This window comes from Canis aureus, chromosome 19, assembly GCF_053574225.1.
Source record: "Canis aureus isolate CA01 chromosome 19, VMU_Caureus_v.1.0, whole genome shotgun sequence".
NCBI lineage: Eukaryota > Metazoa > Chordata > Mammalia > Carnivora > Canidae > Canis > Canis aureus.
This window is the reverse complement of record NC_135629.1, coordinates 36,629,228-36,651,282: the sequence shown is the minus strand read 5'-3', so window position 1 is coordinate 36,651,282 and position 22,055 is coordinate 36,629,228. Positions and strand designations below refer to the sequence as shown.

Below are 22,055 nucleotides of genomic sequence, written 5' to 3'. Positions count from 1 at the left end.
TCAGATAGCTAAGGACCTGCCAGCGCTGCCTCTGTTCTCACCAGGGCCTGCCCTCTAGTGCTCTAAGAGTCTTGAGTTAGAGCAACATTAGACGAGTTAGATGATGTGGACTCTGATCTCGCCTCATCCCTTTATGAACCGAGCACCTACATACTGTGTGCACATTCCCAGAACACACAGCAATCTTCCTTTTCCTTCTGTCCCTCAATCTCCCTTCCCTCCCCTTCTTCTCAGCTCCGCTTGAGGAGTCCTCTGTCATCAGGACACCCTGTCATGGCTATAAGCCCCTTCTGACAATGCGAAGGGGATTTGTGGATTCCGGGGAGCAGGGAGAGAGGATGCCAAATTTCTGGGCATTCATCACTGTTTCCTCCAGGGAAAACCAGCTTGATCCTAACACACTTAGCCAGTGTTCTGAGGAATTCGCTGTCATCCTGCGCTGCTTTGTTCTCATTCCACTTGGCCGTTGTACAGAGATTCACAGAAGTCTCAGAGTCCTTCATCTGCTTCTGCTTAAGGCACCCCCAGGTGCCTGTGAGATTCCAGGCCTACCCTTCCTAAGGCTGTGCTTCAGCCATACAGTGGGACCCCAAGGGCCCACACTTTGTGTGCAGGGTTGTTTTGAGCTCTTGGAACTGAAACCCCTGTAATGTATTTACTCCTTGCATTGGTTTCTGCCAATAAAATGTGGCCCAGAAGACCTACCTAGGGTGCTCTGCTCCTAACTGTGTGACTTTGGACCTGCTACCCAGTGGCTTAAGCTCAATTTCCCCATCTGTCAAGTGGGAATTACATGAGTACCTACCTAACCATTGTTTAGAGGATCAAATGTTAGATGTCTTAGAGTAATTCCTGGCTCATCCTGCGAGGTCAGCATTTATTGACTGTGTTCATGTTCCACAACCTTTTAAAGGTGCTGCTGTGGGTTGATGATTTAAGGGCTCTAGTGTGCCAGGGGCCTCATTTGTAAATGACAGAGGATAAAATGGACCGAGGCATGAAAAGTGCTTAGGCAAATGCAAGGCGTGTGTACATGGCTGTTGTCATAACTTTTAGTGTGATACATTTTTTACCTTGAACTCATTTTTCCTTTTTACTGTGTTAATTCTTATTCAAATAAAGTCTCATGAACAGTTATTGGTACACTTTCCAAGACCACCAAAATTGTTTATACTCTGTTGTATTTTGAGTGTATGCATGTGTGCCATAAGTGTGTACTAGTGCCTCCTCTTCTACATGGGCACGTGTGTCGTGTGCACCCAGTTTCCATGGGAAGACTCCTATCTCTTTACCTCCCCTGACCAAGGGCATCTCATCTCAAATTGACATCCATATGGACACACATCTGACGGTGCTTATGTGGGTTAAATGCTGTGTGCATGCTTCTTTTCGAAGCTGTATCTTTTTGAAACTGGGAAACTCAAGGCTGGGGAAGCAGCTTACAGATCCTGAGCCTGAGAGGTCTCTTCTGCTTGAATACGGAAATTGCCAAGAAAGAAATATGTTGAACTGTGAGACTGATGAGATGCACTGGAGAGCCTTCCTAGGGTCAGCCAGGTGGTGGCTGGGTCTCCCAGGACTAGATGTGCAAACCTGCTGAGGAGCAGGCTCTGCTGCTCTGTTGGAGAAGAACCACGGTCCATTTTACTCAGAAGGACAAAAGCAGGTGAGCTTCCAAATTCTATGAGTAGGTGCGAAATTACCGCCAAATCAATTTGGAAAGGACAAGCTGCTGTCTCTCCCCTAGTGAATTTCTGCAGGGAACAAGCTCTGCCAAGCCAGCCTTCTCTCCTTCCCTAATCAAGTGGTGGCTGGGCGATTGAACATGGTGATTGTCCCAATTGTCCTTTTCACTTGGCCTGTTAGGCAGAGCTAGAGTCTTGGCAGTTCCTGGAAGTAATGACCTCTCACAAGAACACCCGATTCAGAGGTAGCTTCAAGTTCCTGTTGCCTTTGTAGACAAAAGTGTTTACATTTCTCTCCTTGTCAACAGACTTGATTGCTGGTCCATTTTCAGCTAGAATAAGAAACAGTAGTGAACTGCGAAACCGCTGCTGAGTTGTATTGATAATTGAAATGCCAAATGCAAAACTAAATATAATTTGCCATTATCTTCCCCAAGATATGTGGGTGTTAGGAATTTGTGTGATACTATTCTGAGAAATAAAATGATCCTTTCACCTGTTCCCACCGTCTTATATTACAATGATACGAGAAATTGCTGAACAGGATTCAACCTCCAATTGTCCAAAAATATACATTTTAAAACAACTGAATTGAAGGACACTGTAGAGGTTGAATGATATCGCTCTCAAAAGTTCATATCCACTTGGAACCTCAAACTGTGACCTCATTTGGAAATGGGAGTTTTGGCAGATGCAATTTGTTAAGGATCTGGGGATGAGATTGTATAGGATTTTAGGGTAGGCCCTAAATCCATTGGCAGGCATCCATATAAGATGGGAGGAAGGCATGCAGAGGCACACAGAGAGGAAGGCCATGGAAAGAGAGAGGTAAAGATTGGAGCTATGTGTAGACAAGCCAAGGGATGCTGGGGACTGACTGCCAGTAGCCACCAGAAGGTAGAAGAGGAGGATGGGACAGTTTCTCCCTCAGAACCTTCAGAAGGAACCAGGCCTTTGATGCCTGACTTTAGAACCCTGGCCTCCAGAGGTGTGACTGGCAGCACGGAAAGTGACTGACCAACCAGGACCCTTCTGAGTCCTTTTAGACAGGTTCTCTAGTCACCTTGATGTGTAGCTGCATGGGGAGGTGGAAGGCATCAAAGTCAGGAAAGACGAAGAAAGGCTTGAAGAACCATGCTGAGTTAGAGACGATAGGGACTGCACAGCTAGCGTCGTGTGTGATCCTGGATGGTTCCCAGGCCCAGATGAAGGACAGTGGTGGGGGCTGTTGATGTAGTTTAAATCAGATCTGTAGATGAGTGCTGCTATTGTCAGCGTGAGTGTTGTGGTTGTGGTCATTGGACTATGGCTAAGTAAGAGGTTAGCATTTGGGGAAGCGGGTGAAGGGTATATGGGGTTCTTTTTTCCCATTTTTTGCAACAGTTTTACTGTCTGAAAGTATTTCATAATGAACACTTAAAATAATGGTACCATGTATAAGATTAAGAGTGTGAGAAAGAGGTTTGGGGGATGATTTTGGGCACAGTTAAGACGGTAAACTGGCTCCTGTGTACATTTCTGTAGTGAAGACACAGGTATTGTTTCTCAGTACAGCCACACTTTTCTTTTTATACTTGTGAGGAAGATATATTTGTTTATTTTAAAGCAAGTCCCTCCAAATATTCAGGGTACTTAAAATGTCACTCATGAAAACACCCCTTTACATCTCCCCACTTGAAATGGAATGCTGGACTGCTGTTACAGAGCAGTGCAATATGTGTGACCCAGGAAAGTCATCACTGGAACAGAGAGGGAGGATTGAGGTTGGAAAGGAGTGCATCCAGCACAATCCCATGTTATACAGATAGAACATAAGGAGAGGGGACTATGTGGCCTCATGTCGGGTTGCTAACAGTGAATCTCAGTAGAACTAGAAATAGAATTTCTTTTTTTAAAGATTTTATTTGTTTATTTGAGAGAGAGAGAGAGCAAGAACAGGGAGTAGTGGCAAAAGGAGAGGGAGAAGCAGACTCCCTGCTGATCAGGGAGCCTGACTCAGGGCTCAATCCCGGGACTCCAGGATCATGCCCTGAGCCAAAGGCATCTAGATGCTTAAGCGACTAAGCCACCCAGGCGCCCGAACTGGGGTGAATTTCATTTTCTTTTTGGTTATTTAGGGTTTTTTGTTAATTAAGTGAGAAATTATTTTTTTAAGGGAAAGAATAAAACTATTTTTAGAGGACGATTTCCACTCTCTTCTCCCTACAAAAAAGAGCTCTATGTTTGGTCTAAGAGAAAAAGCCCTAAGTGGAAACCTCTTGCAGGATGCATTTGTTATTCCACTCTCTCCCCACATAAGACTGAGGCTGGGCCTCTGTTGCTGTTCTCAGAGGTGGCCTACATGACAACGTGGTCTGTTTTGGTGGTCTAGTTAGAGTCTAAAATATCCAACTGATGAACAGTCTTGGCTCAAGACCTCAAGGTTTGTTTTTTGTTTTTTTTCTTTTTTTCTGACTTTCTTTTCTTCTTCTTCTTCTTCTTTTTTTTTGAAACACTGTCTGCATTTTGTTTATCAAAAGGTCTTTCTTTTTGGCACAATTAAATAGATTTTAGAATTTGTATTTGTGAGTCCATAATATATTCATCCCAAGATGCCTTTGTGCATCTGTTATATATTTCCATATTGTTTTTGCTAATAGTTTTGGAGAGATTTTAAACATTTGAGCCTTTTTCCCCCCTTGCTTTAAAGACAATGTCTGGAGAAAGTTAAGGACCCAGAAAGTTATTAATTTTTTTTTACCCCTCAGTGTTCTTTGGTCAGCTACTTTCAAGACGAAAGGGCCCATTTTCTCTTGCCCTTCTTCCCTTTTCTCCTTAAACAGACTTTGTGTTGTTCAAGAGGATTGGATTGGCCCTCTGGTATGAATTTGTACTGATCCCATATAATAATTAACTATGTCTTATCCCTAATTCAATTGTAAGAGATAAGATCTCTCTTTCTATATGGTAAATACATAATCTGTCTTAGAGAACACATATTGAACAATTTAAAATTAAATTAAATATCTGTTTTAAGTAACATCTTTTCTCTGAAATATTTCTACATTTTGTGATGGGCTATTGTTTTGGAACAAGCGTTGTCATCTTTTCTTTGCATCTTTTGTTGTTCTTGCTGTTGCTGATTCAACCCATCTCCCGGCAACACAGCGACCACACTGACCTTCTTTATTTTGACCTGGTAAACTTTGATCTGGCATCATAGATATCTTTGCTTTGGGACATTCCATGAGTACCATAGCTTTCTGTTCTTACAAACAGTTATATGCTAATCACAGAAATGGTGTTGGAATAACAGCACCTTCACACTTACATGTTCTTTAACTAGCAAACCAGATAGAACCAAGCTATTTAAAGATAATCAATCAGGCCAAAGGGTGAAATCATGGTGGATTAAATAAGAAAGTGGAATTGAATGCTAGCTGCAGAGATGGTCGTCTTATTTCTAGTAAGCTGCTGTAATAAAATTAGTCATCAAATGTGTTAGGACTCCAAATGTTACTGGAGTTTCCATTTACTCTGTACTTCTGGCAGTCTAAACTATGTTCCAAACTATTTAATCAAACTGGTTACATCTTTATTTCAGCATCTTTCTTACTAGAAGATCTTTCCAACAAGTATTTGTATAAGTATGAAAATAATGAAGTTCGGACTACTCAAATTCTTAAGAAAAGATTTTTCAGACCTTGACTTAAAAGCATGCTTTTACAAAAACAATTCTAGCTAAAAAACTGTAAGTGGTTCAGTCCTTGAAGGTTTTGGAGATTAACCTCCATTTCTGAAGGCTTGTCCTTATCATACATCATTTTGGTAGCACCTGACTTCTTTCTCCTTTGGTATGGTTCCTATTAAATATATCTGGTCTTGTTGGTTTTATCTAAGTAGCAATGTTTTCCTCTTTTTCATTGTTACTGCTGGACTTGTAGCATTGTTTCCCATGAAATGCTTCTTTCTCCATTCTTTGATTTTTTTCCTTTGCATCCTAAGAGATGTATGTTTTTTGCATTAAAACTTCCCTTGATAAAGTTCCTTCTGTCTGTCATGCAATTATATAATGCCTAACAAACTTCTTGTACACCAGTGTGGTATGGAAATGCTTCACTTGGGGATTGGTCCTGCCAAATTTAAATTCTTTAAGTGAATTAGTGCTCGGAGAATTACTGAGTCACATGGGTTTTGTGGCCTCTGAGATGAGTTTTTGGGTGTTTGCGACCATATTGGAAACTTGGAGGAGATGTTTATGGGTTGGCACCCTTACCTTCCTCTTCTTGCCAGTGGCACCCTGAATGTCTTTTAGGGACCTGTGCTTTATGGATTTTTGAAATCAGAACCAGGGCTTAGCAAGTTTAGACAAGTGGATCAGGATGCCCCATCCCCATCCTCTGATAACTATTTCAGGGATGTGTTTGCAATGATCAAAGTCAATAGAAGTAAAGGGACATCTGGAGATCTCACATACTACCCCTGAATAGAGTGGGGAAAAGATTCATGGCTCTAAGTGTTATAGAAGTTTTGTGACCCTGTAAGAGGAACAGCTGGAGAGGCTGGAACAAAGGCTGTAGGAGGAAAGGCCAGGTGTGTGAAAGAAAGGGTCTGAGTATACAGCCAACTCAGCTGGATGTAGATAGAAAAATAGTAACCAGGTCCTTGGTGAAACCATTGGCAATCTTGGGATCGAGCTAACCCCGTAACCATTCCTACCTCTCATGTTATTATTTATATAGACCAATATCTTTTAAGGTATTTTGAGTAAGATGTTTGGTACTTTAAATTAAAAAGATTCCCAACTTGAAGAAATAGAGGGTGTATTGATTTAATTGGAGTAGAACACTCATAAGTAATCTCCAGTTAAGCAATGTAGTAGATTAATTGATATTCTTCATTTATGCTCCAGTCAGTGAAACACTTTGGCTAGTATCTAGAGTGTGCTGAATGCCCACAGCTAGCAAACTGCCCCAGTGTTCCAAAGGCCATGATCCTATATGCAATGATTAGCCAAATGCTAAAAGTAGGTGTTTGATGTATTATTTTAGAAATTATTTCTTCTAATGCTTTTTGGATAATCAACAGTACATTGTGATCACATCAGAGATAAAAGCGTGCACACACACACATACACGCACAGTCATTCAGCTCCATTTCCTGTGGAATGTGGTGAGTTCTGAATGGGGTGCTTGTCCATTTTGGCTTGCCAAGGATAGACCTACTTTATACTGGTTATCTCTATATATAGAGATATTTTGACTTCTCAAAAGTCATCTGATTCGGATGATAAACTATATGGTCATCCTAGCTATAAATCACATAATAGAATTAAACCTATACCTTGTGATTTTTCATGATGAGAGAGCACCACTGTTGAGTCATTGAGCACTGGCTACTGAAGATCCATAAACTCAATCATTTGGTCTCAACAATTGAGCCCAAACACTACTGTTCAGCAAGCCAAAAAATAGTGGATGAAAGTATTTGCAGGATAAATGTGACCTGGTGGAAAGACAGCTGGAAGCTTAGTGTTTATAGTGTTTGGTCAACATTATTGGCACCTGGCATTATTCGCAATGTGTATCATGCTCTTTGGGGGTAGTTTGAACTTCCAGTAGTGGAGTCCAGGGGACTTTACGACCTGCAGATCTTCACATGAAATTGGGCATCAAAAGCAAATTCCTATAATGTTGTAGCCATGTGAACCCAGCCCCCCCTGGGGCCGTATCTATCAAAACCACCTTGGCATGAAATTGGCTTCCTCCTAGGAGCTCTGTGAGGAGGCAGATCTTCCCTGCAGTTTACTAGCAGAGAACATGATCTGCTTCTTGGGCTTCTTTCTGTACTTTCTCAGGTGACTTCTGATTCCTGCTTACATGCTCTCAGGGTACAGAACTAGAAACGCCCTTTGTGATGTGACCACATCTACTTTTTTATATTTTTTGGTCTGAATACCTTCAGGAATTTGCCAGTTTCAGAGCAGGGATACACAGAGGATGCATTTATATTTTGTTGAAGAAAAAACACAATTTTCTTTCTACAAGGAATGGGGGCATATGTGCCCTGTCATCTGACACACTGTTGAGACTTTGAGGTGAGTTTCCTGCATGGGAAGCTGTGGAGGGAGATGGTGGACATTGCTTTGCAGAGCCACTGGGGCAGCATTTTCCAGCCCTGGTAGTTTACAGGCCTCAGTTATGATTTCACCTATTTCTGCCTAACAGCGGTCTGATTCCTTAGTGCTTTCCTTTAAATTGACTCTTTATTTCTCCCTAGATAAAAATACCCTCATTCTGAGCAATGATATGAGGATCCATTGTTGCATCTGTTGGTTAAAAGTTCTCTAACATCATGAAGTATGTAACTACTGAAGTCTTAACAAGTTTCTTTGTGTTCTACCTGAAAGCACTTGCCTAGGATGGGCTATGGTGTGTGTGTGTGTGTGTGTGTGTGTGTGTGTGTGTGTGTGCTCGTGCGCGCGCGCGCATTTCTGTTGGGAGGGGGTGCAGGGGATGAGGAGGGGATTTCCTTCCTCCTCAAGGAAGAGGAGATTAAGATTCCTTCATTCTACTACCCCATTGGCTGTTTGCAGCCCAGATCTCTGGAAGCAGCATTCCATTAGAAGAGGTGTGCTTCTCTCCTCGGAATTTAAAAGCAAACTATGACACAAACAATTCTATTACTAAACCTAGTCTTTCTGATCCCCAAACCCAGGCCATTCATTAGATACCATGCTCTTCCTCATCCCAGGTCTTCCAGTTACAAAAACAAAGGCTCTCGGGGGAGGCATCTCAAAGGATGACTAGAGATCCTGGCACAGGGCTACATCTCTGCACCTGTCTGCACCTCCATCCCCATGACCATCCTCATCCCCATCCGCATCCCCAGCCCCACCACCACTGTGCTGCTTATGAAATCAGTGATAGAATAGGTGTGGGTAAATCTTGTAATGGGAACTGGCCCAGAGGCATTCCTTGGTCCTCCTCAAAGCTCACCTCAGATCCCCTTTCTGTTGGCGTGGCTCTCTAGCTGACCCGTCTTTCCTTCTTCACTCAGAACTCACCTTTCATCTCTATGCACCCCATCTTTCTCACATACCACCAGTTATTCAGGCTGCTACCACTGTGATAGCTCTTTTTTGGCGGGGGGGATAGCTCTTAAAAGCAGTGCAGAATACAACTTCCTTCCCATGCCCCTGCCCTGGTACCCCCTGCCCTGGTGCCCCCCGCCCAAGCCAGACTCAAGGCCACATGTTTTCTCCTGAGTATAAAGCTCCTAGCAGAGACAGGAGAGCCTGCTCTTGGTCTTTGCATATTGGAAACAAACACCAAATGAAACTGGGCTGCATTTCCCTTTTTGAATGTCCATGAGCCCCTTATCTCCCTGTGCGGGATTTCTGGGCCTGCTGCAACAGGGATGTGCGAGTCGTCCACTCCATTTCCTTCCCACAGCCCTCTGCTCCCTCTGCTTCTCTGCTTGCATGCATCCCTCCTTTTTCCAGCCCGCAGCTCTGTGTCTGCACCAGCAATATCCCTGACAGCTCCTTAATTGCTACACGCATTTGTGTGGTTCCCTGGCAATTATATTTCAGACCCTGTCAGGGTACCTGCTAGCCTCGGGGTTCTGTTTATATTAAATATCAATAAAAAGCTGATAGCATCAGTGCAGATGGCAGGCTCACAAAATCATCTTTTACTGGGAGCCAGGCCTGTCCAGAAGATGGAGGGAAGGAATGTTTAAATTTCTTTCTGTCTTCCGAAAGGCTGAAATGAGAGGAGACTTGCTGAGTGAATATCAGGGATAGGTCCTTACTGAATGATGACAGCTCTATATTCTCTAACTAGGTGTTGTCTTTTATCTTGTGTGACTTGTCACAGTATCCATTCTTTCCAGAATTGTTTCTTTATATCCCCCTGCCCCCTGCCTGGAACATAGGACAAGGCTTCAAATACCCTAGATAGTTTTAAGTGCTTATTGACTACACTTAAAACTATCTGATTATATTGGCTTTACTCTGAAGAGGAGTGTGTTTGAGGCTGGGGCCCACATTCCCTGCCCCCGTCCTCCCCTAAGGAAGAGTTGTCCCCTCACATTAGGTGAAGGGACAGCATAGTCCCTCACTGGCTGTGTGGCCTCTCCTTCACTAGACTTGTTGCCTCATCTTTTGGAAACAGTATGGGCCTTCCCCGGAGCTGTGAATGTGCTGGAGGATGAGGGTGGAGGGTAGCTGCCTCTTGGGGACGTAGAGCAGCACCCAGAAAGAAAGCCTCGCTGAAGGTTTGCAATACCCAAGTGTGGGTGGTCACAGATTTCTTGTTCTTGCGGTTCCTGTTCTTTCATGCTGCTTATGAAGAGCTTCTATCAGTGAGAGGCGTACTGCAAGAATGGCTGGCAGGGGTGTACTTTCTGAAGATTTTTACAACAGAAAAATTGGTGTTCGTGAATCTGACAATCCGGCTATTTGGGGACACACTTTCCCCTGCTGCCATCAATAGATTTTCCCATGAGTGTGTGATCTGAGGAAGCATGCAGCTCCCCTTGGGCTGGCTCCCTCTCAGGCAGTGCTCAGGGGACTGTTGTCCAGACTCCCTGTAGTTGGGAGCTCCCTGCAGGAATACTGGGACATTGAAGAAGAGGGCTTCTGCCCTCGTCAGAGCACGAAGCCTGAGCCCTGCTGTGTGTGCTGAGCTTGTCCTCTTTACATACCACTGGCTTGCTAGTACAAGCACCTGTCCTAGTGCAAGCACCACTATGTCCCCCTTGAATGACAGCAGGAGCCTCTACGCACTCCCTCCACCCTCACCCACCTGCCCCTGCTTGGTTGCTTTTCCAATGACCAGGGTCATACTGCCCTCTCCTCCAACCCTCCAGGGACCTCCACTGTTCTTGAGATTGACAGCAGGCTGCAGAACAGGGTCTTCAAGGCCCTGCTAGGTCCTCTAGCCCTAACTCCTACCACCCACTGTGGGTATTTAAACTTGGCAGTTGGCAATGCCAGCACCACCTTGCCCCTCCCCCTCTGAATGCCTATTCACCCTGAAGATTCCAGCTCCATCAAATCTGTGCTAGCAGGGCCTTCCCGAAGAGTCTGTTTCCTAACATGTCTGGCCCCTTCTCCTACTAATCATGGCTATAATTTCATACATAATGAGATAATTATTGTGTTCTCTGCTTCTCCCATTGGTCTGTATGCTTTGTGGGGTTAAAGGCTGTGTCTGGTTTGCCCATTGCTTTTATCCCCAAATCCTAGCATGGTGCCTGGCAGTCAGCAAATATTTTCTGAATGAATGAATGAATGCGTACTCTAAGTAGTACATGATTTATACCCTTTAACCAGCTTGTCCAGTGATAGAACTAGCTACCATAAATGGAATAATTAAGACAACAAAGGAGAAGCCTCAGTGAGCTTGGCTAGGGTACAGATGTGGGTGGATGCTGCAGGCTGGACAGGAAGTGGATTTGAAAAGGGATCTTGGGCTAGAACAGAGCATCTTAGAGCACCAGGCAGTGGGGTACAGTCTCTGCGTGATGGGTTAGCAGGAACTACTGATGCTTCTGGAGTAGGCCATGTTACGTAGCAGAGATTTTTGAGCAGGATGCTGAGTTCCAGCGAACTTCTATGAGGGTCTTTGCAAGGCTAGTGTTATTCTAGGACTTCCTGGTGGAAAGAGAGTGACTGTGTGATGACCCCATTCTGAACCTATCAAAGATGAAGTTTGCTCCTTTTCCAACCAGAGAAAATCCTCAGGATGGAATGAGGCTCTGGTTTTTTCAGCTTTTTGCTACAGATCTGAAGGAAGATTCAGTTAGTGGGAAAATAATCTCTTACATATCTATCAAAGGAGATGTTTTAAATTAGTGAACACCAGCTTACCTACAATTCATAAAAAAAAAATGCTGTTTTATAATCAGAAGTCCCTTGAGTTGTGCTTATCTTTACAGTGTCTTATCCACGATTTTATATCTTGTAAATGTTCCCTCTGCAAGTAGACCCCAAATCCAAATGCTGATGGCAACAAAAGACCCTTACTGGTGGCTCTGAAGCAGAGAACCCAAGGTGGATGCTTTAGGAGACTCTCACAGAGGGCCCCAAATTGATCCCTAGCACCACCTTATCTTCATTCACCCTGTCCTCTTCATCCCATGCACAGGTCCTGAGCATGATGTGCAAAGATGCTACGTTTGGACCTAAAGACAACTTGACCCTAGCCACTTTCTCCAGGGACCACCTACTTAATTCTTTGCTGACAGCTGGGGACAGGCAGCCTGCTATGAGCCATACATTACCTGGTGTCTAGACCACAGGTCCCTTGCCTCCCCTTTCTCCCATCCTCTAGTTACCGTCTGGTAGGCAATAAATAAAGTTCAAGGCCTCTGCTCAAGTTTTTCATTTAATAGTTTAGACAAGGAACTTAACTAATCTCTCCCTTGGGCTAGGTAATGTACTGGGGGAAAGGACTTTGGTGCTCCAAGGGTCAGTTTCCACATGTGGCAAATGGGGTAGGAAGAGTAGTTTGCAGTTGTCCTGCATGGCACGCAGCACATTGCAAATGTTTCAGAAATGACACCCCCTGCTGCTGTCATCATCATCGTTATACTTTGATGTCTATCATATAATTTTCCTCTTCTTAGTATCTCCAACAAAGACTTAGGAATGGTTTATTCCAGAAGGATAAGGAGTGACAAGGAGGAAGGAATGTAAGTTTCACCACAAAATTTAAAATACAATAAAAGAGGAGGGCTATTTAAAGTTGATAGATTTAAGGCAAAACAAAATAAAATATGTGGAGTCATTGACGTGAAATAGCACTGGGGAATTAATCCTGATGTCTAGCACACTGAGATAACAGTCTGAGAGAGTCTAGAGCACCTTCTGGAATTTGCCAAAGTGGTAGGTGTGTTTCCCATTCACTTGCTTTCCAGATCCATGCAGAGTGATTTGGCATTGAACCATGAATCCTCCGTATCCCTTTGGTTTCAGGATTGCCTGAAATAGCCTCTAGCTTTGTGAAAAGCAACCTGTGTTTAATATCTAGCACATCAGTAAGTTTAGAGGAGGGGGATACACTTGGCAAATAAATCTATTTTATAATTCAACACACATTAATGGCTATTTTCCAATACATGTAAGTGCTTGATAATTAGCATCAAAACTATTCATTATTTAATCTATGATCTATTTAGAATGAATGAGAGAGATGTCATTTACTTGCTGAAATGGGAGACATGAAGAGTATCTAGGCATTCTCCTCTTGTGTGTAGTCCAAAAGCAGTGCTGAGCAAAGCTCCTGCATGGGTTCAGTACACCCAGCCCTCCCTGTGCCTGTTGTAAGTTCACATCCAGGAGACACACCTTCAAAGACCTTTAGGAAAGCTTGAGATCCTTTCTCCAGCTTGTTATAGGCTGGAAATAACCTTCTTGATAAGGGCCGCACTTTAGAAACCCAGCTGAACATGAATTCAGACCCTTCAAACAATGGTTTTTGGGTTAACAGTAGTTTGTAATCCTGTGTTAGCCTGTAATTATTCATGGATACTCAGATTTGCTAGAAATGGACCTGTATTTTTTGGTAGAAAATGTCAAGTTTAAATTAATATTGTGCTGCTCATTCACTGGAGAATAAATGATATTGAGAAAAAAGATGCCATGCATATCCGGTGATTTTGAGGTCTAGAGAGAAACTCAAGTGCTAAGTCATCCATAAGGATTTTGGTTGCTCAAAGGAAGTAGGCTATACTGACTATAGATTTCAGAAGATAAGAAATTTGATTTTCAAACCATGAATAGAAGCATGGTGGGCCTTGGTACTGGTGGAGCACAGATTATGTCTGCTAGGAAATGTATGCTTGGCAGGAAACTGTGCATCTACTAGGTCTCTTCACCATGGCCTGCCCATCTCACCACCCCTATCTAGAAATCATTCCCTTGGCTACAGGGCCCCAGCAATACTCACTGCCTTGCTATTCCCTAGGACCTAGGTTTCTTCCTGCCTCAGGGCCTTTGCACTTGCCGCTCATGCTGCCTAGAAGCTTTTGCCAGTCAGCATGGTTTTGAACTAACACCTTCTCAACTTTTGGATCTGTCCTCAGAGAGGCCATCTTGGACCACCCAGTTAGACTAACACCCCTTTCCCCTTTCCATATGTGGTGACTTTTAAGCCTCCTGTCCTTTTTTATTTTCTTCATCACACCCATTTCTGTCTGGAGTCCTTGTGTTTGCCCATTCTCACCCTCATCAGACTGAAATGTCAGCTTCATAGTCTGTCTGATTCTTTGCTGAATGCTTGATGTAGTAGGTGCTCAGGGAATGTTCCTTGAATGAACAAATGGGTGTCAGAGTCATCAAGAGCATCTTTGCCCTGATAATTGGAGGAAGGGAGGAAGAGATATTGATAAAGTCTCACCTGGATAGGTCTAGGACAGGTGAACTGCCCCAAGTGGGGAGTTGGAGACTCACCGCCAGAGCTGTGACTAGTGATGTACCTGCTGGTGGTAATGGAGCCCTCCCACTGCTAAGCATCTTCTATGCATTGTCTCAGAAACCTTTGAGCAAGAGTTGCTCTGATTCTCCTTCTACTCATAAAGACAGTGGGGCTCAGGGAAGGTAAGTCACAAGCCCAAGGCCACTAGTTCACAAGTGCCAAGTGAGGTCTCATATCTAAGACTCCAAAGCCTGCATCTCAGTCTGAGATGTGTGCTGCACTCTTAAAGTAGCCAGGATTCTTGCTGCAGAGAACAGGGATGGAAGAAATGGGGAGCTCCTCTTGGGCTCTTACTTACTTATTGGCTCATGCATGGCATGAATAATGATCCATGCTTATGGACCATTTTGGATGTGCCAGTTGTTGTGCTAAGTGCTTTACATCCATTAATTTGCTTGAACCCATTAACTCAGGAGATGGACCTCAGGGTGACAAAAGGGGCTACTCATTCAAAGATACAGAACTGAAATGGAATGGTGTGTGAGTGTGTGGGGGAGTGTGCAGAGAAAGCATCAGCCATCTGTAACTTCAGACAACCCTCATGTAGCAAAGTGTAAACTCATTGTGGGGTGGGAAGGCACAGGTGAGAGCAGTTATTTGGGTGGAAATAAGAGAAGGGAACTATAAATGTGATTTTTGATGGGTAATAGGATACATTACAAAGACAGAGCAGGGATGCATGAGCCGCTTTTCAGATACAAATTGCAAGTAGATCACAAAGGTGGTGTGGGAGTCATACTCTCTAAACATCTGCTAGTAGTCTGTTCTACTAAAAGCTGAACATCTGATAAATTTCTGACTGGCATCAGAAGTAATTTAATCTCTCAGAAGGTAGAGGAAGCAGGAAGCAGAACTGCTATTCCTGAACCTCATACTGACCACTATGAATAATAAGTTGATGCTGAATGTACAGGGATAGTGGAGAAAATGACCGTGTCACATGGAGTTCATTTTATTGAGCAAAGAATACTGGGCATTGACACATACACTGGGCATTAGGGGAAACTATTTTAATCTGAGTTAGAGCATTATAGGTAGGACCTGTTGACAGAGATTGGGAAGAATGCTAAGCTCAATAAAATCATCATTCAGACATGAGAATCTGAATCGTTTCCATTAAAAGACCTTTAAACAGCCTTCAACGGGATGAGCACTGGGTGTAATACTACATGTTGGCAAATCAAAATCTAATAAATATACAAAAAAATTTAAAAATTAAAAAAATAACCCAAGAAGAAAAATAAACAGCTTTCACCAAATAAAAGGCCTATACTCATTAACTAATTCAGATTTTAAAAAGGGTACATACAAACCACAAAATATGGGTATATTATATAGCATAACTAAGGGAGTATGAGTACATGTAGTTGGCCAAATGGTGGCCCTAGAAGATATGCCCAACTCCTAACTTCGGTAGATCCTGTAAATATGACTTTATTTGGGAAATGGGGTCTTGCAGATATAATTAAGTTAAAGATTTTGAGATGAGATCATCTTGAATTTAGAGTGGACCCTAAATCCAGTGACTGGTTTCCTTAAAGAAAGGGAGCTAGGACACAGAAGTACACAGAGGAAAGGCCGGGTGTAGATGGAGGCAGGAATTGGAGCAATTGTGTCTCCAAGGCAAGAAACACTAATGGTTGCTGCTGACCACCAGAGACCAGGAAAGAGACGTGGAACAGAGTCTCCCTCAGAGCCCCCAGAAGAAACCCATCCTGCCAACACCTCGATTTGGGACTCTGGCCTCCTGAATAATTTTCTGTTGTTTTAAGTCACCCAGTTTGTGGTAAGTTGTTAGAGCAGCCACAGGAAGCTAATAGAGTACATTAGTCCCACTAAAAGATGAGGGGTGGAAGTGGAACCAAAGCTCAGATTAGTCGAAGACTCCTGAAAAACCCTAAATGGGGCAGCAGCAGGGGAGGGGGACTTTTAAGCAAAGTTTGAAACAAAACACAATCAAGGAAAAAGGGAAACTTGCTACTTAGGAGGATGCTGTTGTTTTTGCAAGTGACCTTAAGAAAGCACATCTGTTCAGCAGCCATAGAGGGAACATGTAGCTGGGATACTGATCCACAATGTAATGTTCACTCTCTCCTCAATAGCAGTGGAAGGAGCTGGAGATTTGGCTACATGGGGGTAATGGGATCCTTTGGGTTATTTCATTTCTGCTCTCTGTCAATGATGTTGGGAAAACTATTTTTAACCTTTTTAAAAACCCAGATATCTAGAATATCTAGATGAAGTCCTCATTTTATAATGTTATCATTTTCCTGTTTCTTTTCTTCATCTCTCTCTTTTTAAAAAGATGTATTTATTTGAGAGAGAAAGAGAGCAGGGGGAGGGGTAGAGGAAGAGGGAAAGAGAATCTCCAGCAGAAACCCCGCTGAGCACCGAACCTCACAAGGGGCTCCATCTCAGGACCCTGAGATCACAATTTGAACCGAAATCAAGAGTTGGCCACTCAATTGAATGAGCCACCCATGTACTCCTCTTTTTTTTTTTTATCCCTTAGATGACTAATAATGGATAGCAATTCAAGATATTTCCTTCTATTAAAATTGCTTGCTAAGCAATATTGTGAAATCAACACACTCTGATGACTTTACAAGCCAGAGGACGTGTTTTCTCAAATATTTGATCAAACAGGTCTGTGTAACACAACTCCCATTTTAACTAGACAGTATTTTTTAGTGATTCTACTTCCCTTGTTAACCATACCCTGGGAAGATCAAAGTCCTCTTTTCTCAAAGAGGCATAGTTTCAGAGTGAGATTTAATGTCCAAACTATTGATAAAATCATCCTCTGACCATCACAGTTCCTTTTGTACTTCTGAAGGTGCCCACAGTTACCCAAGGGGCGATCTTAGGTTTCTAGAACCACCTGATGGCATGGGTAGCTTCTGACTACCCCCAAAGAAACCACAGTCAAGAAACAAATTCTCTAACTGCAAACTATTTGGCTCCTTAACATGTTGAGACAGTGAGTGAGTGAAATGGAATTTTTGCTTCTAATTGTGGAAAGTTTTTATATGATGGCAACATAATTGAGGCCATTGATGGAGGAGGCAAGAACCATGGAGTTTTCAGTGTCATTATTGTATTTACCTCTTTGTGGATTAATTTAAGTGGCTTTTGTAGCAAGGAATGAGTCACAATAATTATTGTCAGGCTTGCACAGGAACAATAAAGGGTTCCATTCTCCAGGATTGTGAGGATAAAGTCTTTCTCAAAATTACTTTGTGGTAAAAGGTTAAATTGGTCATTTTCAGCCTCCCAGCCTATGATGTGGTTTATTATAGTTTATAAGAGTTTTGAGCACTTACCCTTGAGATAAGAGTCAGAATCCCACTTGTTTATGGAATCTGAGTAAGTGATCTGAAAGCCTAGACAGGCTAGAGGTAAGACAATACAAGAAGCCATGTCTATCCATTGGGTCAGGCACCATTTTGTGGGCTCTATCGCACACCTCTTCTGATGAGTATCTTGAGGCAGCAGGCTGGCAATGGGCCACTGTGGAGGAGGGATGGGGTACACTGGTGCCAAGAGTGAGTTTCCTTATCACTATACCTAATTACATGAACATTTCTAGCATTAGTTTGCTCATTGGTGTACCATGCAACTTGAGGACTGGAGTGACCAAATCTGTCTTCATCCCCACTGTGTAGAATGGAGGGATCCGTAGAATAAAGATGCCATGGTGGGATTGCTGTCACATGAGGTCCCACAGGAGATTCTGGTGAGGATGCTGAAACCCAGGTGAATGGAACTGCTATACTGATGACTTTGTGAATGCTTTTTGCCATTTGTCCTTTTCAGTAGATTTTTTTTACCCTTCCAAACAGCCATTTAAGACATGTATTAAAAAAAAAAAAGACATGTATTATTATCCTTTTTATACAAATCACAGGTCAGAAGCTTTGTTGTTGATGAGTCGGGTGCTTTTAGGAAAGAACCTAACCTCCTGGTACTTGTTTCCACTTGTGGAGCATGGAGGATAGCAGTGGAACGAGTCTTGGAGGGCTGTGGTAGGGGGTAACGGGAGATGAGCTAAGCACATCTGCACTACTGCTCCCACCCTCCTTTTCCTCGCCATTAACATACTCACCCTATTATCATTCTTACCCTCATCATGCTGGGACTGGATAGTGATCTCCCTTCTTAACAGAATATTGCTCTATGTGGTATCATTTTGGAACAGGATTTCCAGTAGTTTTTTTTTTTTTCCAGTGGATGGTCATCCTTAGTGATCTATCTTGCTTCAGCCAGTATGCAAACAATACTTGCTTATTTTCCTTCTTTGTCTTTGCCCTTCATTCTTATCAATGGGCAAAAGGCAAGGGGTTATCTTTCAGCTACCAAGAGTGAGGAAAAGAGATTTCATAGGATCACAGGAGTAGAAGAGTAGACAGTTGTCTGGAATCTGCAAACAATCTTTGTTTTTAATCATTCACTCGTCCATCCATCTCTTCATGCATCCATAAATGTTTGGAATTTCTGCCATGTACTGGTCAAAGGGGTAGAGCAGAAGACCAAGTGAATTGATTTCTGCCCTCCTGAAGCTCGTCATCTGCTGAATGAAAGAAGTAGAGAGATGTAGTTATGTAATTCCAATTTACTTATTTTTTTTTTAAGTAGCAAATTTTGAAGTCAGAGGTGGAGAGAATTAGAATAGGACAGTGTTGGCTAAGGTGCAGTGAGAGAAAACACATTTTTTCTGTTTTAAATGCTGAGTTCTGAGGAAAAGGTGGAAAATAATGCTAAGAAGGTCTCTCTTTGCTTTCTCGAGAACTCTGTGCTGTGTAAGTTTGAAAGTTGCAAATAAAAGGATATGTCTTTCAAGTAAGGAATCCCCAATAAAGGCACCTGGGTGGCTGTGGAGGCTTGGGCAGGATGAGGAAGACCTAATGTATGAAATTCCCAGGAGCTGAACATTTGGGGAGCTCTAGCTTTCTTCACAACTTCCTGCAAGATGAACCTCATGCTGCTATTGCCAGCTCTGAAGGATGCCAGTGGGGATTCTATCTCTCTTTGGGTTGTAACATTCCTCTTCCCTTTCTTTTCAGACCCAGCAATCGTCAATGGGGTTTATTGGTCCGAATCCCTAAATAAAGTTTTCGTCGATAACTTTGATCGTGACCCGTCCCTCATATGGCAATACTTTGGAAGTGCAAAGGGCTTTTTTAGGCAGTATCCAGGTGAGTATCCCTGCCTTGAGAATTATGATTGAGATTAATGATCCTGTGATATTTTTCTTTCATGTTCAGGGTTTAATTTTTTCCCCTCCCAATAGGGGAAAATGAAAGATTAAATTCAAATCCGTTAAATGTCTTATCAGGGTGTAGATAGGCAGGGGAGCCTGACATCCGCACGTACACACATGCGCATGCTTGTGTGCACGTGTGCGCGCACACACACGCACACACGCAGGCACTTAGATCTACATATGGTTTCCACATCTTTCTCAATAGAGCCTTGTATAGGGCTGCCACCAAAAGTGAGGAATTGGGGTGTAAGACATACCATATTTGATCTTTCTGGACCAGAGTTTGCTTTTCTTACTATTGTAACTAATATATCATTGTCGTATTACCATGGAAAAGAACAAGTCATCTGTGGGCTGAATTAAATTCTGACCAAAGGTGTAAGAAATGGAAAATTTGAACTTAAGTTTCCAGAGCTGACTGCCCTTGGAGGAAGAGCTTGAGATGGCCACAGCATCCACCACCAAGGTCAGCAACTCATCAGTAGGGCCACCTACGGTATCCTCAGATGGGTATGTTTATCAGAGCTGGTCCATCATACCTTTGGAGCAGGTGTTCCTTCTGAGGCCTCCCCAGGCCTCTGCTTTGCAATAAGAATTTAATTCTGGCTCAGTTTGAATGTTAATTAAGAAGGGAAGTTTTAATTTTGCTCACAAGTTGTGAAAACAGGACTTGAGGCTACAATTGTGCCAACATCACAGCTGCCGAAATTAACAAGCTCCACCTAAAAGAAGGAAAAAATGCCCTGCATAATCTTGGAGCAATTAAATGGAGTCTTTTATGTTTTCATTAAGTAAGACTAGGCACCTGATGTCTTCCCACTTTGAGGCACAGGGACTGTCAGCCTCCGCCTCGAGGAGCTGTTTGCCCTGCACACAGCATCTGTCCCCTGAGACTTGCCTGCCAAGTGTCTGCTTTGCCAGATTATTCAACATTTCCCAAGAGCTGTGTTCAGCAGGGCATGCGTAGTTCCTCCTGGAGCTCACAGAAATTTAAACAATAAGCATCCTAGTAAAGATAATGTTATAATAAACAGTAGTCTATTAAAGTTCCAGTGTCACCAAATTGCAATCTGCTTTGATACACTCAACAGAGTAAATTTAACGCAGATGTTGCTGAAAATAAAACATGGTGGGGGGTTGATCCATTGAGGAAGCCACGGGGACCTCTTACCATCTTCCCATGTGGCATTTGGATGAAGGTAGAACCGATAAAAAGAAACCACAGATCATGTATTGTCTCCACCAATAGGAAGTCCTCAAACTATGGTCATGGGGAAATCTGAAAAAAATAAAAAGGTGCATTAGTCATCTCAGGCTGCCATAACAAAATACCACAGACTGGGTGGTTTAAACAATAGACATTCATCTCTCATAGTTCTGGGGTCTGGGGAGTCTGAGATCAAGGTGCTGGCAGAAATAGTTCTTGGTGAGAGCCCTCTTTCTGGCTTGCAGATGGTCACCTTCTCCCTGTTTCCCCTCATGATAGAGAGTGGAGGCTCAGGTATTTCTTACTCTTCCTGAAAGGGCACTGACAACATGATAGGGGCTCCATCCCCATAACCTCATCTAAGCCTAATTACCTCCCCAAAGATCCGACCTCTTCACACCTATTCATACCATCACATGGGGTAATGTTAGTCTTTAACTTATTAATTTTTTCATGGGGTGGGGCAAACATTCAGTCCACAACAAGGGAATTCTCATGAAGGTTGTATGTAATAGGGGAGATTAATTTAATTTACGTACAAGGTTTTCATCGGTCAGAATGGTTGACTCAGAAATGCTTACCATTTTTATGACATTTGTGGGAGAATTCTGACTTTATAGAATTCCTGCATCTTTTCTGTGTTGTTAAAGACATGAATCAGAGTCCTCCTGAGGAGTTTCATTGCCCTGATAATCCCCTATTGTCACTTGGTGCTTGGTTCTGAACAGAGGACACATCTCTTGTCTCTTGAACACAAAATGATCATTAGAAGAGTGATCAATTTATGGATTATTGCTAAGATTTCTTGTTTTCAGGGTACTTCTTTCCACATTTAGAGTGGTGTAATAGTGTGAATCAGTTGTAAGTGTGTGTGTGTCCTTAAACAGAAGGGATATTTCTTCATTCTTACATAAGTGTATCCTCAGTCCTTATTTTGTTCCAAGCACTATGTGAGGTCCAGAGGATAAAATGGTAAACTTAACAGAAAAGGTCCTTGCCCTCATGCAGCTCATACTTTTGGGGAAATGTATTCATCAGGGATTTGGGTTGTAAGTGACAGAAACCTCATTCCAGTTAGTTTCAGCAAGGAATACATTTATTGGCTCATGTAACTTGAAATCTAGGGAATGTGCTGTTTCGAGACACAGCTGGATCCCAGTATTCAGCATTGTCATTTGGACTTTGAATCTTCCCTTCTCTTTTTTTAATCTCCACCTTTCTCTACTCTGACCATGTTATACTGGCAGGTGATCTCCTCGTGATGGGGAACGTGGATATGTGCATGTAGGATTATTTTTCAATTATGGTCCCAGAGGAAGACAGAACATCTGTCCCGATGGCTTAGATGAAGGTACCAGGATTAGTCTGGTTTGGGTCAGATGCCCACATCCTCAAGCAAGGAGGCCTGGACAGTGGGTAGGGCTAGCCATCTGAAA

At 42.9% G+C, this 22,055-nt stretch overlaps 1 protein-coding gene across 6 annotated transcripts in view; it reads left to right on the top strand.

Annotated features, from left to right (window-relative positions):
- Positions 1-22,055, top strand: part of CACNA2D3 (calcium voltage-gated channel auxiliary subunit alpha2delta 3) — an 832,272-nt gene that overhangs the window by 365,898 nt on the left and 444,319 nt on the right. For all 6 annotated transcript variants that reach the window (XR_013357842.1, XR_013357841.1, XM_077858494.1 and 3 more), the window contains one exon: positions 19,213-19,344. Coding sequence is in view for 4 of the 6 variants with exons in the window: in XM_077858494.1 (XP_077714620.1) it covers positions 19,213-19,344 (132 nt within the window). In the remaining 2 variants the exon portion in view is untranslated. The remainder of the gene's footprint in view (positions 1-19,212; positions 19,345-22,055) is intronic.